We start from the raw sequence: 18,719 nt of genomic DNA on the forward strand, positions 1-18,719 counted from the left end.
TTTCATGTGTATGACTAACATTGGACTTTCACATGCATGCAGCCCAAAACCAAGGTTGGAACAGGATTGATAGTCTAACGGCACTGTAGTGAAAATACAAACATTGGCGTCTGGATTTTATTCTGACAGAAGCAACGACAAGGTGAAATGGGGCCATAATGAGAAGTGTCGCAGCACCTGTGCTGCAGCAAAATCAATGAACAGGTTTCATAAATCACTAAAACACTAAATCTCATTTTACACATTTATTGAATTAATCTGATTTGTTAAAATTTTATAAATGCACTATATATACCCTGAATCTTATTACTTGAGGTGATCTGCACTGAACAGCTTTTTAAGATGTGTAACGGTCTTTGTCTTTTCGTGTCTTTGTGTTTGATCTGAAAAGTGTGTGATTCTGCACTCAGATGTTGATGAGGTGGCTGAGTCAGACCTTTGGTGAACATAGCTCGTTTTTACAGAAAATAATAATTTGAATGAAAATATGTTTTAGAGGTGGTAATTGGCTGTAATAGTCAGTTGACCACCACACAGATGGTGAGTGAGTCACTGGGGGTGAATGATGCAGCTGGTGCTACTCAGCTTTAGTGCGAACACTATAGTCCCTTAAAATAGTGCTGAGAGTTTCATTGTGAAGGTGACAAATCATGGAAACACACTAATAATCTTTGGTTGAATTAAGTGTTGAATGGGGGGACATTGAATTTATTTAATGACTGTAACATTTTAAAATATGTTGAACATGTGGACATGTTTTCATTTTTATAAATAGAAAATAAAAATAATTAAAGTCTGTCAGATGAGCTGATAAGCTTTTCTTTATTTGAAGCAGTTTAAAAGAAGAACGTTTAAGTAAGATAGCAACTTGTTTTGGTTCTGTTCCTGTTGTAGTTTTGCTCCATAAGGTGGTCTCTGCCACATTTTAATCAAACATACATTACATATGGACCCGGTGTATGTTGTGGTTCATGTTTGTGTGGCTCAGGGCCAGTTGCAGCATTTGCAGGAGTCCCAGTAGATGAGACTGGGCTGGCAGTGATGTAGGTAGGTGATTCCATGGAAGCATTGGAAGTAGGTGGTCCTATCAGCCAAGTTCTCGTACAGACCATCAGGACGGCCACGGCAGAAGTCGGCAATAGGGTTTCTGGTAGTGGTGGGAGCTTGGGTGGTGGTGGGCTTTGGGGAGAAGCCTGAAGAGTCAGATTTAAGGATGCAATCAGCAGAGAATAAACCAACAGGTGACTCAACAATGCACTAAAATGTAGGGAAGATGAAGAGGATCTTATGAAACTGTGCAGCAAGTCGTTTTTTCGTCATTTTCAGGGAATGATCAACAGATGAAATGAAGCATGTAAAAGGCATCAGAGCGTCACTGTTTACCCATAGACTTTCTGAGGTGGTTGATGAGAGGATATGGCCCACTTGAACAGAAGGCTCCACCAAAATCATCCATGTCCAGAGTCCACACATGAGCACCTCCCAGGTTGTTGGCTGTCATCCACTGGACCTGTAGGACGACCACAACAGTGACAAAGGTGAGAACACCTGCAGGCCTCAGCAATGAAAGGGTCCCAGAATGGCAACTGTTTACATTTCTTAATAAGCACAGGCCCTTCAAAAGACGGATAGACTGCAACAGACAGATTTAGTAAAAACTGAGTTTCTACCTTTGAAGAGAAGCTCTGCTCGTTGTCATAGCCCACCCATGCACTGCCGTCGGTGGCATATGGAACCTCCTGCTCTGAGATCCAGCCACCTGTAGCACTTGTGATAAATTCACAGATCTGGTGGCATGGAGACAAAGTGTTAGACTAGAATACTCAAGGCTTGGTAGGCGATTATTCTAGGTAGGTGTGCCGACTTCACTGATGTGATTTAGTGTTTTGGATCAGTCACTTGTTCAGGGGCGTATTTTAGATTTTTTTTATTTTTTTTTTTTATGAATAGCTGATCAAATGTAGATGTAATGCTGAAATACAGCAGAATAAAAACCACCTAAATGTTGAGGTATAGTGAACAGTCAGCACTGTGAGATTGTCAGTATTTGAAAGGCAGTGAACATTAAAAGATGCAGTACGAGTGACAAATGTTTCCTGGCTTTTTAATTGAGGGTGTTTGGTTTTTCTGACAACACTGGTTAACATCATGGAACACAGGTGCCTTCAACACTATTGACTTTCAGCGCAGACTTATTTGTAGGTACATGTACCTCATAGAAGGCCCAGAAGCCAGAAGTGCGTGTGTAGACTCCAGCATCTGCAGGTCCGTTAGTTGGCGCTCCCAGGCTGTTAGCAGAGGTGATCAGGCGGAAGGTTCGTCCATAGGTGGGGAAACCCAAGAGCAGCTTGACAGCTGGCGCTCCCAATGACAGCCAGTATGACACAGAGGAGTCCTAAAATAAAGGACATGGCTGTTGGTACGTGAAAGAAACTTTAATTCTTCAGTATCATATCGGAGCTCATTGTCTTTGGGGCAGTAGAAGCTACTGACTGCCCTAAATGTGATTACTACTGCTGTAAGTGTTGTTCATAGTGATTCAGTTCACAGAACAATGGCCAAGAGGGAAACTGGAACACTTGGGCAACAAGTAGTGGAACTTCAATCAGTCAGTCAGTGATATTCACATTCTCAGGGCATATCCTACAGCCAGAACGGTCCCAACCTAAACTTTTATTCTACAGCATTCGGGAAAATTTGACAATGAGTACACGGTAAAACGAACACATTGACTAATGTGAGAGAGTGTTTGTAGATTGTGCCTCTCTTACAATGTTGTGATTATTGTGTGAGCCAGAGTCCACGGAACTGCGGTACAGCGGGCTGTTGTGTCCAGTAACTGCCTCCCAGTGTCCATGGAAGTCATAGGTCATAACATTGATGAAGTCCAAATGACTGATGGTGTAGAAAGTGTTTTTTTAAGGTCCACAGTAAAAGAGAAGACATAACATATATTCTAACTCCTAACAGTAACAGACATTTGTTCAGTTCTCTTATTTATATCATACCAAGGACACCTTGGTAGGAAGTATGACTAACTGAATCCAGTGTAGTTCCACTTACAGTGAAATCTTGCTGACTTCGTAGGCCCTGTCAATGGTCGGCTGGAGACCTGCTACGTTGGCCGACAGCAGCAGTTGAGTCTTCCTGTTTTCTCTGGCATCCTCCTCAAAGGCAGTGGACAGTTCCTGGAAGCACAATGAACAAAACATGACCTCGGGTCTCACAATTTAGTCTGTCTTCTACAACCACACTGTGTAGGAGCTTTGTGCAATATCAACACTACATGCTTTTACATTAGTTTGTCATACAATATCAAAAAGAAACCTCAGGAGATTCATTGCACTTCTTTGAATAAGACTGATTCAATGGCTGAATCACGGGTTACAAATAGAATGAAGAACTGTTGATTTAGAAGATACAATGTGCATTCACTATCAAGCTTAATTATTTTACCACTAATAACCATTTTTATTTCCAACACTTTTTTCTTCTATTGAAGTTAGCATGTGGGCAGCCAACCTCAGTCCTTCCTGACTGAGTCACCAGAGTGTTCAGCTGTCTCTGAAGAAATAGCTCTTCTTGTCAAAACTGTTAAATAAGCAGCTATCAAAGTTAGTGTTGAATATGTGGAAGAGCAAAATTTTGAGTTAGCTTATTTGAGCAGAACTGTGTTCTCTGATGTCCGTGCTCGTGTTGGAATGCCTATATGTTGAAGTTAAAAGTTTTCCATGTTCACCAGCTTTGAATGTTTTGTGGAGGATTTCAATCTGTCCAATAATTTTGAGATTTTTGCTCAAAAAGGAAAACCTTCTGGTAGAGCCAGAGATGAGCTTAAAATAAACCAGAATCCCTCACTCATTTTCTACTGCTTATCTCTTTCTGAGTTGCCAGGGGTTCTGTAGCCAATCCCAGCCAATCGTCTGGTCAATGGTATATAACATGCCCATAGAAAGAGTATAGTCAAATAAATGCTATAAACACAAATCATATGGTTACTTTTAGCAAGTTGGCATGCATACCAACAACTGTTTGGTTCCACACATTCATATAGTCATGGGAGTGATGCTAACCACGACCAGCAGAGTGAACCTCTCCTTGTCCTCCTGTGGGCTGCCATTATGTCCTGGATATTCCCATGCCAGGTTTAATCCATCAAAGTTATGGGTGCGCAGGAAGCTGATGGCTGACCTGATGAAGGCTGCACGACTCTCAGGCCTGGCAACCATGGCGATGAATCTGGTGGGAGACATTAAAAGCTTTGGCGGCCTTCATTTTAAAAAGCAGCAGCTGCTTGTGGGAGATTGGCATAGTGTTTGGACTTACGGGCTCACACCATTGACTGTTCCTCCCACCGACAGCAGGGTCTTCAGTGCAGGATTGCTAAAAAAAAGAGCATTACAGTGTTTCTGATCAAACATACACTGATAACTATCTTACGCTTTCTGTCAATGTCAGCTTAACCTGATGATAAGAGTGACATTCTCCTGTCAACAGGTCATCCTTCCTCATAACTATAGAGGTCCAACCATCAAATATGACCCATAGGAGAATACCAGCATGAAGCTAACAGAACAGCTCATGGTAAGATCATGGTAAGAACAAAAAAGAAACAAAAAAGAAATGGTGAAATGTTGAGGGCAATTTGGTGAGACTTCGACCTACACTGAGTTGGACTAATTACAACGATCACAAAATCTGTCTAATTAAATTGCCGCTGGAGATTTGACCTCTTTGGACTTTTCACTACCCTGTGCGCTCAGGGAGTTGTGCCAGAAATTTTACTTCGCTTCTACAGCTATTACATTTTGACTATATTCATGTTATTTTGGCAGGGTACATCAATATTAGTTTTTTGTTTCTTTTGTAAATAACATCACTGGGTTATTCCCCCACCTGTTGGTTACATTAGTGAAACATTTCTGCAGCGTTTCTCAGCAGTTTGTTTTTGTATCTCTTTCTCAGCTCACCAGGTAACGTGTCTATAAATTACTTTATTAGCAGTTGATTAGGAGATTGCAGCTGACTCAGATGTGTGTGTGTAAGTGGTTATTAAAACTGTGTTGCTGTCTTGTCACTGTATACAAGGTTTTAAATTACCTCACTCCTCACTCCAGGGTTCATATCTGACATGCTTGTTAGGAGTGAACCTGTTACACCACTCAGATCAGTACGTGCTAGGCTCTGTAATAATGTGTTGTTCTACAAATGTGCCTCAATCCCTCCTTGAACTGCCAACTTATTGTGGTGGAGGAGTGGTTTGAGCACCCGAATGATGATGATGATGTATGAAACCTAAAACCCTCTGTAGGATTTCCAGAGGCAAAAAGGTCCTAGATAGAAGACCAAGAGCAGTTCCAAAACTCCTGGACAAAGAAGACCCTTTGGAGCCTCTAGGAGCCTTGTGGGCCTGCCTTCCTGTAGGCCCAAAACCTGTAGGAAGGAGCATAAAGGGCTGGTGCAGTAGAGGATTAGGTGGCAGTTATTGGTAGAGCTTTGGTGACCAAGACATGGAACGTTACCTCCCTTGGGGGGAAAGAGCCTGAGTGGTACCGGCTAGAGAAAGTCAGGTTCACTTCCATGAACAGCCTCTTGAACCCAACTCCTTGAGAGAAGATGGACTCTTTTCTACTCTGGAGTTGCCTACGGTGAGAGGCAGCAGGTCGTTTTGGTTCACAGGCTGAACGACAGTGCAAAGTACCCAGACTTCTTTGAGACCCTGGGAAGGATGATGGAAAGTACTCTGACTCGGGGCTCCATAGTTCTACTGGGGAGACTTCAACACCTATGTGGGTAGCGACAGTGACACCTGGAGTCTTGTGATTGGGGGGGATGGCTTCCACGATCTGAACTCAAGTGGTGTGTAGTTGTTGGTCTTCTGTATTGGACACAGTCTGTTCTTAATGAACACCATGTTCAAACATAAGCGTGCACATCAGCGCACATGGCATAAGAACACCCTCGATCTAGGTGTATGACGTGGTGGATAGCCCCAAACCTGGTAGCAGACACTGGAACTAAGGGATGCTGTCAGGCTGACGAAGGAGTCATGTTGAGCCTGGTTGGCTTCTTGGAGTCTTGAGGAAGTTGATTGGTACCAGCAGGCTAAGTCTGCTGCAGACCGGGCAGTTGCAGAGGCAAAGACTTGGTCTTGTGAGGAGTTCGGGGAAGTCATGGAGGAGGACTATTGGTCTGCCTCAAAGACATTCAAACTGTTCAGAAAGGGGAAGCGGTACCTTCACAACACTACTTACATTGGAGTCTGGGAGTTGTTGATGGTGGAAGGAATAATTAATTCAGTACAGGAGAGGAGAATTTAGCCAACAGTCGAGCCTGGATTCCAGAGAAACAATGTGGCTTTCATTCCGTTCATTGAACACTGGAGCAGTTCTATACTTTAAAATACAGGGTCCTTGAGGGTTCATGAGAGTTGGCCCAACCAATCCAAATTTGTTTTGTGGACTTGGATAAGGCATTCATTTCTGTGTCCCTAGTGGCATTCTATGGGAGGTGCTCTGAGAATATGGAGTCCGGGGCCCCTGGCAATGGCTGGTGGTGTTTTCCTGTTGGCTCCTTCGAGTCAGCTCCTTTAGCATGCACTGGGGTGGTTTGCAGCCAAGTGTGAAGTGGCTGGGATCCACTATTTGGCACTGTACTCAATGCCTGGCACTGGAAGTGCAGCTGATTTGTGCTTCTGCATACTTTTCATTCAGGTGTGTGATGAAGTTATGGCCTTGGAGGTGGCCTTCTCTGTCATGGCTGGGTGAAATTGTGTGGCCTGTCCACCTTAGCCACCAGACCCTGATTGCCGCTGCTGTTTGGCTCTATTTAACTGGACTCAGATCAGCTGGCAAGGCTGTTCGTCCTTGAAGGCTTGGTCAGCTACCGATGCTGTCGGGGGCGCACTGGTAGCTGACTGCTTGGTTAATCCTGTTTCCCACCCCTACCATGTGGACTGCCACTATTTTTAAAATGAATGTGTCTTAAACGGTTTTCTTGATTTTGTTAATCTTTTTTTTTATTAATTTAGTAGTAATTTCTGTAGTTTAATAGTTTTGTATTTCTTTATGTTTGGTTTCTTGTGTTACAATTTGTTTGTAAAATTGCATTTTCTTATTTGGGTTTATTTTGTTTATGTAAATATATTTTTAGTCCACACCAGGGACCAATTTCAGAAAGCAGGTTCAACAAACTAAGTCTAAACTTCAGCTCTGTGTTGACTAACACTGGGCTGTCAAACTCAGAGTTTTCTGTTTCAGAACAGATGATAACAATTAGTTCAATCAACTCTGAGTTGAAGTAACCCCAAGTGAAGCTCGTGCAAGTGGATATAAAAAGCCCTCAATGAAACACAGATAACGTGAATCACCATGGCATCAAGTGAAAAAAGCTACTTTCCCCCAGTGGAGTTGGAGGTAGTAATGACTGCAGAATAAGAGCATATATAAAAAAAAAAAAAAAGCAATACTATAGCAGGAGCAAAACAGGAGCTCACATGGCAGAAGATCACTGGCCAAGTCAATGTGTGAGTTTAATTGAAAAAATTGGCAAAAAAAAAAAGAAATATTTTGTCTTGAGTGATTTTCATTTACAATAGAAGGAAACTAATTTTTGATCATAGGACATAGATATGTACTGTATATGAACTCAGCACAGGCAAACCTAACACTTTACACAAAAATATTGAGTCGTGCACAGGCCCAGGCCACTTTGCCTCCACAGTGTTGATCATGTAGGCTACATCACATTTAATCAGGACAGCAATTAGCTGCATCAGTTGTATTTTGTTTCTTTTGGCCTAGCCTACCTGCACATTAATACTGTGGTAAGATCTATTCATATAATCTCCTGTGTGGGAAGCTGTGATGGGAATGTGATTGCCCGCTATGCAGCCAGTCACACCTGGAAACCCTAAAATATATAAAATTGATTAGTGCTTCAAGTCTCGAAGCTTTATACTACATAAATTAACTATTGCTTTAACTGATACCTGCCATTCTGTGGAACCCCCTTTGAGAAGTCTGGTGGATCTGTCAGTGGGGAACATATACAGTAAATGTTTGAGTGCCAGCCTGACAGATGGTTGCCTTTGACAGATGCCCCACATTGCTAGTGTCATACAAAAAAACTGCCGTTGGCAGAAAAATTAAGTGCAATGCAAAGAATTTCAGCTGAGAGCATGTCCACGATTTCTTATGCGAGCAATGTGGGGACTGAGAATATTGTTAAGATAAATTATAGATGGTGCAAAAAAGAACTGAAATGCTCAAAAAGGTACTAATCAGGAAATTCTAAAATATAAAATATGGGTAAAATAATCCTTTGAGTGTGACCCTGAACTGAGTCGATCTACCCTGAAATAGGAAACTCTGAGTTTTCGGTTCCAGAACAGTTAATTTCAGTTAGTTTTATTAACTCGGAGTAGTCTCACCTGGAGTTAAGTACATGCACCATAACTATAAAAAGACAGCATCAATGGAGCCCTGATTTGACAAGTCACTGTGGCAATGGGGAAGAGGAGGGCCACGTTTTTCACCCCGATAGAATTGGACATCTTAATGAGTTTGAACATGTTTTTAGAAAGAAGTGCAACACTGCTTCAGCTGCAAAAGAGAGGAAGACGGTGTGGGAGAACATCACTGCACGGGCCAATGCGTACATGTAAATGCAGTCCTTTGCAATCACAATAATATTACAGGTTAAAACTGCTTGAATGGCAGCCTATTAATTTATTTCATTTAGGTGCAATCCTGTGGCAGAGAGGCGCACTTGGCAGCAGCTTAATAGAAGTATAAAAACATTGCTCACACAGTCAAAACCTCAGAATAATCTCACGGGGTACCTCGTGTTGATCATGTTTTACATCATTAAGTAAATATTAAGTGGCTGTTTGACTGCGCAGTTGTTTTATCCCCAACATAATGCTTTTTGCACACACATAAATATCTTCTCATCTATATCATGTTCTGTTAAATAATTCACCACCACCACCTCTAATGGAGGCAGAGGAGCTGGCCATAAGCCAGAATTTAGGAAGGCCAGTGGTTTAGGGAATCCCCGGAGGGAGCTCATCCTTTGAGCCCACCCCCTAAAGACAGTGCGTTGATGAAATATAACTTGCAAGGACTATATATCTTTTTAAGCCCATTCATAAAAATATTTATTCCCCTTTCATGTCTTTTTTTTTTTTTTCCTTTTTTCTTTTGTCCCAACAGATTCTGATGGTGCTATCTGCCTGCTGGAGCCCTCTCTCGCCACAACAGACCTTGTAACTGTAAATAGGCAATACTCCAATGATTTTGACAATTGTTAGTTTAAGTATAATGAAACATATCACTCATCCTGGATGTCGAGCACGAGGAAACTGTGTGCCTTTACAGAGGGGACTCCAGAAAGGCCTATAGAGGTAACATCTTGATGTTACTGATAGCTCCCATTCACATTTCTTCACATTGTGTGACATTTAGCCTACACTGAAGTATTGCGCATTGTTTTTTAACAGGGCCTGGCTAGGCAGCAGCGGGATGGTCCCTCAACTTCCTCTGCACAGATTGACACAGTGAGATGGATGTTCAGTAAACACCAGAGGGCCATTCTGTGGAATTCATGTGCAACTGTATCATTTAATGTCCTCCTTATGTAGTCCCAGTTATCAGTAAAAGATTTACAAAACTCACCTGCTGAAAAAAAAAAAAAAAAAAAAAAAAAAAAAATCCAAAAACCCGACAAAGAATGGCTCTGACAGGTTTATGTCCAGGAAAATGACAAAGAGGGGCACACTTTTCTGACCGCCCTGCATACAGTTGCCTTACTAATGTGCTCTGCATCTCCAACATTATACAAATTTAGAGTAAACACAACAAACTTGTGCAAGAAAAAAATGGACCAGACTCAGTGTCGAACTCCCGAACAGCAAACTTTCACCCTGCCCTATGTGCCCTACAGACAATATTTAACTGGGCCAGTGAGCAGTGATAGCTAACATGTCTTTGGGGTCATCGGGTGGGAACCTCCTTTCATCGGTTTTTCGTCTAGTTAGGCCCACAACACCTCCAGGAGGCTAGATAGTGATCACTGGCGTCCCAGAGTCACCCCCCCTAATGCCAGCCATCACCACTCCTCACACAAAGACAACACTCTCAAAAAGCACTACCGTCAACTACTCTGACCTCTCACCAACTGCACCAGTGAAAGCAGGGTGGGGTACAGACCCTGGTTCGGGTAGGGGTGAGAAATAGAAGAGGTGGGGATAAAAGTCAAGATGGGATACAGACTCTGGTTTGGGTATGGGACATGAAATTATAGAGGGTGCAGGAGGTGGAGGACAAGCTACACTAGCAGATTCAGCAACTAAACAGTCCTACAATCAAACCAATACAGACCAACTCACATGGACTAACCGCCTGGTCTCAAACAGGCTCAAACAGGCCACACCCTCCACTTAAATATACTTTCTCTTCCTGGATTTCTTCCTCTGCTTCTCCCTAGAGTCTGTCTACCTTAAGCGCTCCCCCTGCTGGGCCCCCAGCTACTATTAGTTCTTCGAATCCAAATCCACTGACTGAATCTTACTGCCTCATCTGACATTTCCTTCACTGTTTTCCTCACACTCCTAATTCCCTCAACAAAGCAACAAAAGATCTGGCTACAAACCCTCTACATCCTACTTCCACTGGACAAATCCTAACCTTCCACCTCCCTGCTCAGCATCCTTACCTAGATCTGCATACTTGAGCTTTTTCCTTTCATATGCTTCTTCAACCGAATCCTCCCACGGCACAGTCAGCTCTATGAAATATACTCTCATTCTATTCCTAGACCACAAAATTATATCAGGCCTTAGCTTTGTACAGGCTATTTCCTGGGGAACAACAAGCTATCCTCCTAAATCTACCGGCATCTCCCAGTCACTAGCATCCTCTAAGCTGCCTTGCCTCCTTGTTATCTTATTAACTTTCCCTCCTTCTTGAACAAACTGAATTACAGCTCTTGGTTGGGTTTGGAACCACCTTACTAACTACCACATCTTTACTCCCAAATAACAGGAGCTCTGTCCTAACCTTAGTACATTTAAACTCCTCCACTAGACTAGATACTGGGAGCTGAAGTATGCCTTTCCCATAGAGTGCCACTTCCTAATGTAAAAGCTTACTAGTCTTTCCATTTTCTCTGCAGCAGATATTGGAATCTTATATATCGACAGTGGCCACATCAAACTGGGAAATAATCCAAACTGCAAATACCACAGCTTCAACTTTCCTGGAAGTCCTGATTTATCTATTCTATCCAGTCCCTCAGCAACATCCTTCCGAAACTGCGCTACCTGTTCTCCATCATGCAAAAAACTCCCATTTGCAAAGAAACGCAGTGCAACACACAATTTCTGCTGGGATGTGAGAGCGTGACTGCAATTGATAATGTTGCAAATGTAAAACTGGATTAGGTTGTGTATGTAGGTGATGGACTGTGACATGAAACAGTACCGCTAAAAAAGATAACTGTGATGGTGAAAACAGTCGCCTAATGGACGTCTAATATAGGTCTACTGAATAATTTTTTTGGGTGAGTTTTTTTTTTTTTTTTTTTTTTTATATGGGCGGTGTGTCAACCGATTCAGTTCCCTGTTGGAATTCCTGTCCCACTCCAAAAGCCATGTTAACTGACACCGCCCACAGGACCAACCCAGAACAACTGGATCTACGGAAAGCGAAGTGGTACAAAAGAATAGAAGATTTGTGTGAGATTGCAGTGAAAACAAGATTTCCCCATTGGTTTTATCATCTGTTATTTCATTTGGTATTGCCAGTCATTGTTTTTAATGGAAAAGAGTTAGTTGCATATTTGTGATTTCTTAGCTCAGAGTTCACGCCTGTTGATTTGTTTATAATTTTTAATGAGTAAATAAATACCATGCTTTGTTGCTGAATTGTTATTGTGTATATGCAGCAGTTTAACTTGTTGACCATCACAATGACAACTATGTAGGCCTATAGCCTATTTCATGGGCATGTCGTGCAAGAGATAACAGATAATGGGTAAGCTTTCAGGACAAAATATTTTAAGTGTTCAGTGAATGGATCATTGACTTTTGGATAAATTATGCACTTACTTGGAGCTAACCTAGGGTGTAACCCAGAGGTTGGCAACCTGTGGCTCCGGAGCCACATACGACTCTTTCAGCCCCCTGATGTGGCTCCGGAGGGTGAGTTCATTTTGAAAAAAAAAAAAAAAAAAAAATATATATATAATTAATTTATTTTATCTTATTTATTTAGGATTTTTTAAAATTGTATAGTTATTTCTTTGGAGATTCAGATGCTCTTGTGACTTTAAAATACATTTTGTTAATAGCTAATAGCTTGCTCAGAAGCACAAATGGAGCAACATTGAAAGCCTCCCCAAGTGAAAAAGTACGCATTTGGAGTCCTGTAGATCTTTGAATCCACATACCTGTGCAAGCAGATTTTTTCCACAATGAAATTTATAAAAAGCAAACATCACTCATGGCTCACAATTCATGCTTTACGATTCATGTAACATTACAGCGGTAATAACTTTAACTCATAATAAATGTAACCAAAATAAAAAACCGAATTGGTCACCATAATAAACCACAATGGCACAGGCGCAGTTGAAAAACTGTTTGCTTCCCCACTCAGCAGCACCTGTGCTTGGGCTTCCCTCGGTAAAAAAGGCCTACCTGGGCTGCACCGAGGTCGGCTGAGCCACACAATACATACATCCCCCTAGTTGCATGGAGCAAAATTGCATGGCATAATACAAAATGAATATGGCTGATACACCCTTATTAATATTATTATTTTACAATGAATCATACAGGCCTGCATTAATTGAAAAGTATAAATTCCAGTGTCTTTTGTTTCTTTCAGAAATTATAGTAATTTGATGTTTGGTGTTAATAAATGGAAAATAAAAAAAAAAACTTTTCTGTTCATACTTTATTTCATAAAGGTAACGCACTCTCATAAAGCATAGGTTTAAATAAACTATATGTAATTGCTTCAATTTAGTGGTCAGGTTTTGTGGCTCCGAGTGGGTTTTCATTTGGTGGGAATGGGCTCAAAGGGCTCTTTTAGTGCTAAAGGTTGCAGACCCCTGGCATAAACTAATTCCCAACCAAGTTTCCGTAGGGCACAATGTATGTTCATGTTGGCAAAATGGACAAACTTATGTTCAACGAGCCCTGAAATTATAAAAAATATGAACGCTATCCGGTGGGTATTTCCGAGGAGCAGAAATATGTCATTCACAGGCGCTCCGCTCGTTTCTAAATGAATGGTAAGCAATGGTAACATTATATGTCAAAAATAATGTAATCAATTCGTCAGTTGAGCACGCTAACCAGTAAGCCAGTAGACCATTTCGAATCGACAAACTAGTGTAAGTGATCCAGCAGTGAGGTTGACTTAACGTAGGCTACTCTCGCACAGCTGGGCTAGCTGGCATCCATTTACACAAAGATTGACCCTAACCCATTCTCCATTAATTGTTTAAATGTCATAAATATCACAGTAAATCAGCAGTAAATCAGCGTAAAGGGGAACCGGAACTTGGGGGGAACCAAATGCAGAACTATACTGTGCCAAAACTAGCCTGCTGACAGGATGAATGAGGAAATCAAATACCATGTGTCTCTGAAAGAGGGCGGAGTCAGAGAGAAACTTGAGGTTTCTTGAGAAGAACCTGGTCCTGACCAAGTTAGGCTCATTGTCTGTTGCTAAGGTAACTGACTGAGAGGTTACCTACAAACCCAAAAGAACAAAATATAAACACTATTAATAATACAATAATCCTGGAGGTATATATTGATGTTATAAATCAAATGAAACTGCAGAACCGGGGCTCCAAGGCGACCTAAACCAGGTTTACATGCTCAAACAAAACTCAAACAAACTCAATTTAAACGCACTCAATGAATAACCGAACACAAAAACATTACAAATCACCAAATCGAATAAATCTGCCTCTATCGCCATAATCCTTTTGTCTGGGAGAGTCCTAAGGCACCTACAATGGAAGCGGCACTCAGCCAAGTCATTACATATTCTACTTGGCGCCCTCCAGTGGACCCTCCGCAGGACACTGGCCCAACAACAACACAAAATGCTTAATATAGTTGTAAATTTTCTCTTACCTTAGCTGTTTCGCCATGGAGTGTTTATTTCACCGGTAAATCAACATTGGATTACGTTCAAGACTACCCTGGCGAATTTGGATAGCTTTAGCACCCGGCTAGCGGAGCTAAGGGGCAGAGTGTGCTGGACAAATCTCACAAGTATTCCCTTCACTATGACACTAAAATTATTCAAATAGATTAATAGAATTCAACTCAATTCAAATTCAGATAGAATTGTGGTTGTAGAGATATAACCTTTTTATTGAGAATAGGCAATTTTCCAGCAGAAACCTACAAAATAGGTTTAGGGCTAAAAGGTTACCTCTCTAAAAAGCTACCTCTCTCTGGGAAACAGGCTTGAGTTACCTCCTTTTGTGAAACGGAAAACTCAAGAGTTTCCACTAAACTTGCTTTCTGAAACGGAACCCAGGTGTTCAGGTGTCTCGGGCATGCTTTAACTTTTTGTTAACTTTTTTGTTACAGGTGCTGTGGGCTTACAGTGGCGGTTTAATCCCTGGTGGTGGTCTGCTCTTCATGCCCCCTCTTCTCTTTGGTTTTATGTGTATGTGAGTACAGTTTCACAGGTGATTTATTGTCCTGTCTTTATTTCCCATCCCCCTGCCGAAACGCCTATTTTATTTTGTTTGTGTCTTGTTGTGCAACTGCATCACAGGGCCAACGCACAGAGACAGACAGAGACCAACAACCATTCATACTCACACCTGCAGACAATTTACAGTCGTTACCCAAGAGTCTGTAATCCAAACATGATGCCTTTGGACGGAGGGAGGAAACCAGAGTACGGGGAGAACATGCACAGAAAGTCCCCAGGGAACCAAACCCACAACCTTTTTATTGTGGGGCAACAGCGGTAACATTGGCTCTGTACTCTGTGTGGTGTATATGTGAAGTAACTGTGTCATTGTCTGCATAGCCTGTTCTGTAAACTCACACATTCTTGAGGGAGTTGAGTCTTTGGTACTGCTGCTCGTCATTCCATTCGATGGGGCTGATCTGGTTGAAGCTGTTGATGGTGGCTAGAGCGTAGATGACGTGGGTACAGAGGAAGGGGTCGATATTGTCTGGGGTGAATTTAGCCAAGCTGGGCCTGTACTGGGCCCAGTTGGTCATATGGCACACCAGGTGATTGGATGAAGCTGAGGGAAGCAGGTAAAGCAGCAGTAAGACTCTGTTTCATTAGCTTTGAGCCTGATAAAGAGTCTACTCCCATTAGTGCAAGCAGATACTTACCCATGTGCAGAGCAAGCAGGATGCTCAGGGCTGAAAGGGGAGACACAGACACACACACACAAAACACATCACGTCCAAAAAAGAAAAAAATAGGATAACCATCACCTACTGATAGCTATGACCAATCAGAAAATAAAGCAACCTTGTCATTTATCAATCAAAAATATATTTGTTATTGTACAATTATGCATTTTTATGATGTAACAATAGCAATCAACTCAACTCAAGCTTTATTGATAAAGCACCTTTAAGACAGAATAGATAACTAAATAGATAAATAGATAACAATAAAGAAAGAGAACAAATAAATAAATAAATACAATTACTATAAACAATAAAAACTACAGTACTTAGAAATAGCATACTCTATACTTGAAATAGCATGTGGTCATTTCTGAAAGGCCATGGTAAACAAATGGGTTTTTAGGGAATATTTAAACTATTCCAGAGCCCAGGGACAGCCGCCGCAAAGGCCCTGTCACTTCTAGACAAAAGTCTAGTATTGGGAACCTCCAACCGCAGCTGTTCCAAGGACCTTAAGGCTCTGGTTGGGGTGTGCCAAAATATACAGGGGCCAGACCATTAAGGGCTTCAATAACAATTAAGAGAAGTTAAAAATCAATACAAAAGCGTACTGGGAAGCTAAAACTGGCGTGATGTGGCCATGCTTTTTCTTGCCAGAGAAAAGTCGTGCGGCAGCATTCTGAGTGAGCTGAAGACAGTTGAGAGAGGACTGGTCTAAGCCAACATACAGTGAGTTGCAATAATCCAATCTGGATGTTACAAAGGCATGGATAACATTTTCAAGGTCATTCTTGGAAATGTAGGACTTGGTCTTGGCTAAAAGATGGAGTTGGAAAAGGCTAGTTTTCACAACATCTTGAGTATATTCATCAATTATTATGATAACAATAGTATGGTATGTCAAATATATGCCTCAAATATATTATTACACTGAAACTGAGCATATTTAAAATGTGTGAATTCACGGATGAAGGATCCAATTATTTAATAATGAATTAATGAAATGAACCCGGCAACCCAACCATTCCCTTCTAGAGCTGGCACAGCTAATGTCCTTCCCTTCACATCATATCTTTATGTTGCATTTGCTATCATTCTCATGGTGCTCATCTCATGATGTATGCATGGTGTATGAATGTGAGTGGACATGGATGTACATATTCAAATGCTTGTCTATGTGTACATCGGATCTTGGTCTTCTCCTCTATCTTGTTTTATGGTACAAGCTTTGGATTTCTTAGCTTTTCAACCAGATAAAATAACTGATGATATCAGGGTACAGTTTATACAATAGAATTTGGACTGAATTTAACTGGACTGGACTAAAATAAGATGAGTGAGAGAGTGAATGAATGAATGGTATTTACCCGTGAGGAGTCTTGTCATCGTTGTTGCTGGAGATCAGTGAAAAGCAAAGAAAGGTGAGATGAAATGAAAAAAAAAAAAATAATAATAATAATAATATATATATTTATATATATATCCAACATTGGTCAGCCATTGAGCCTAGCAATTAAACAATTACTTACTTAACATAATTAACAGAAATTTTTTGGAATTTGCTTGAGATTGCTTTCTGTAAGTTTTCTCAAGTAAAATAAATAACTTTAAGACAATATAATTTAATGCATTTTGATGAAAACTTCTCCCTGATGAGTAATGTAACAAAAAACCCTTTCCACCCCAAAAGAATAAAACATTGTCCCATACAACAACCTGCAGCTAAAGGGTAATATGTAAAACCACCAAGTCATGATGATCTTATTACCTTCTTCAACTGGAACAGAAGCAGAGTCCAGAAGTCAGACAAGCTAGGTCAGATTTATATTTTACTCATCAATGACTAATAGCTGGTGGCAAAGTGCAGCTGATAAGAGCTCAGCGTGATTTCTGGATCACAGGAAATAATGATTGGCAATGCTGAAAGAGTGAAGTTGGGAAAATGCTGGCAGAAGAAAATTCACATCTCAGCTTCCTGCTTGGAAATTGACTTTGTCATCTGTTGAATGTCTACTCTGATTCCAGACCTCAGGTTTGATGAAAATCTGGACCTTTCCCAGCCCCTACATCCACAGCCTCACCTGACACGTTCAGGACCTCTGGGTTGATGAAGGTCTGGACCCCTGGTTGGAAGAGATCTCCTCATCCTTTTTCTAAGGCTGAACCCTGACATCTTGCAGTGCAGACTGAGAGGAGACTTTCTTGGTGAACATCTGATCACTGAGGCTAAGCCCGCTACATACTTTTCTTCCCAACTGGAAAGTGAAACTGTGATATTTCTCTCACACAGTTTACAGCTATTAGGTTAGCTTGGACTCTCAAGTGCCTGTCGGTGTGAATGTGAGTGTGGATGGTTGTTGTCTCTGTCAGCCCTTGACAGGCTGGAGAGTGTATTTTCCTGTGAAAGCGCTGAGAGATCTTTTTGGAGATTCACACATGCACCAGCATTTCTCCCCTGTAACTTGATATTAATCTATGTTACAGGGGAGCCTAGAACCCCCCAAAATAAGTGTCCCCTACATCCATCCAGCAGCTTAAGGGCCCGTGGTCCCTCTCCTCATGGGAAATCTACAGGGGAACATGTTTTTTTAGTGAAAGTGAAACCTTTAATCTCTTTAATCATCAGTAGATGACTGATCATCTCCAAGGTAGGCATTGTCCACAGGGGATTGACTTCTTAGGCCGATTTTTCTTCTTGTCCATATTATTCACTTGTGAACATGATTGTTTGTAGTAAAAGCATGTCTCTTTCCAATGTGTTTATTTTAAATCATATTTACATGTAGCGACCCCCCCACACAACTTTGAGAAGGCAACGTAGGCCACTATGCCTCAGCCTGAACACATGAAACGGACACTCGTTCCAAAAACCCTGAACTTTCCCCCAAAACAACACTTTGTACAGTGCACAGAAACACAAAAACCTGGACATCAATAGGTCTGATTAAGCTACACAGAGCTCCAGGGACAAACAGTGATCTACTGAACAATGAAATCCATTATGAAGTGGACCGAAAAACCGCAATCAGTCTTTAGAGCATTATTGGTCCAAGAGGTGGGCCGCAGAAATCTGGACTAGGACTCAAAACATCTGCACACTGAAAATGTCACTAATTAAGAACACGTGGGGAATAATAATACAAACAACGATCACACACAGTGAAGTTCAAGATGAACATCTTTGTTTCCTGTGCAAACAGAAGATTTTTGTCTAATACACAGTTTTTACATTAATATATAAATTAAGTCATTAACAAACAACATTTCTGTGTAAAATCTGAAGCAGGTGGTGAAAATTTAGAAAATA

At 41.3% G+C, this 18,719-nt stretch overlaps 1 protein-coding gene across 1 annotated transcript; it reads right to left on the minus strand.

Annotated features, from left to right (window-relative positions):
* Nucleotides 1–984: 984 nt before the first annotated feature.
* On the minus strand, nucleotides 985–16,798 carry LOC115044262 (acidic mammalian chitinase-like). The gene is made up of 11 exons (XM_029503218.1): nucleotides 16,780–16,798; nucleotides 15,389–15,418; nucleotides 15,090–15,294; nucleotides 4,327–4,383; nucleotides 4,074–4,239; nucleotides 3,064–3,188; nucleotides 2,772–2,895; nucleotides 2,213–2,395; nucleotides 1,671–1,787; nucleotides 1,384–1,510; nucleotides 985–1,193 (listed from the first exon to the last, which is right to left on the minus strand). Exons 1-11 carry the CDS (start codon nucleotides 16,796–16,798, stop codon nucleotides 985–987), a joined length of 1,362 nt encoding a protein of 453 aa, XP_029359078.1.
* Between the last annotated feature and the right edge of the window lie 1,921 nt (nucleotides 16,799–18,719).

The sequence above is a fragment of the Echeneis naucrates genome, chromosome 5 (genome assembly GCF_900963305.1).
Source record: "Echeneis naucrates chromosome 5, fEcheNa1.1, whole genome shotgun sequence".
NCBI lineage: Eukaryota > Metazoa > Chordata > Actinopteri > Carangiformes > Echeneidae > Echeneis > Echeneis naucrates.

Coding starts and splice junctions, on each gene's coding strand:
- LOC115044262 (XM_029503218.1), bottom strand. Junction 3,189..4,073: donor GGTTCACTCTGCTGGTCGTG/GTTAGCATCACT, acceptor TTGTGCTTCCAG/GAACTGTCCACTGCCTTTGA. Junction 1,788..2,212: donor GCTTCTGGGCCTTCTATGAG/GTACATGTACCT, acceptor CCATGCCACCAG/ATCTGTGAATTTATCACAAG.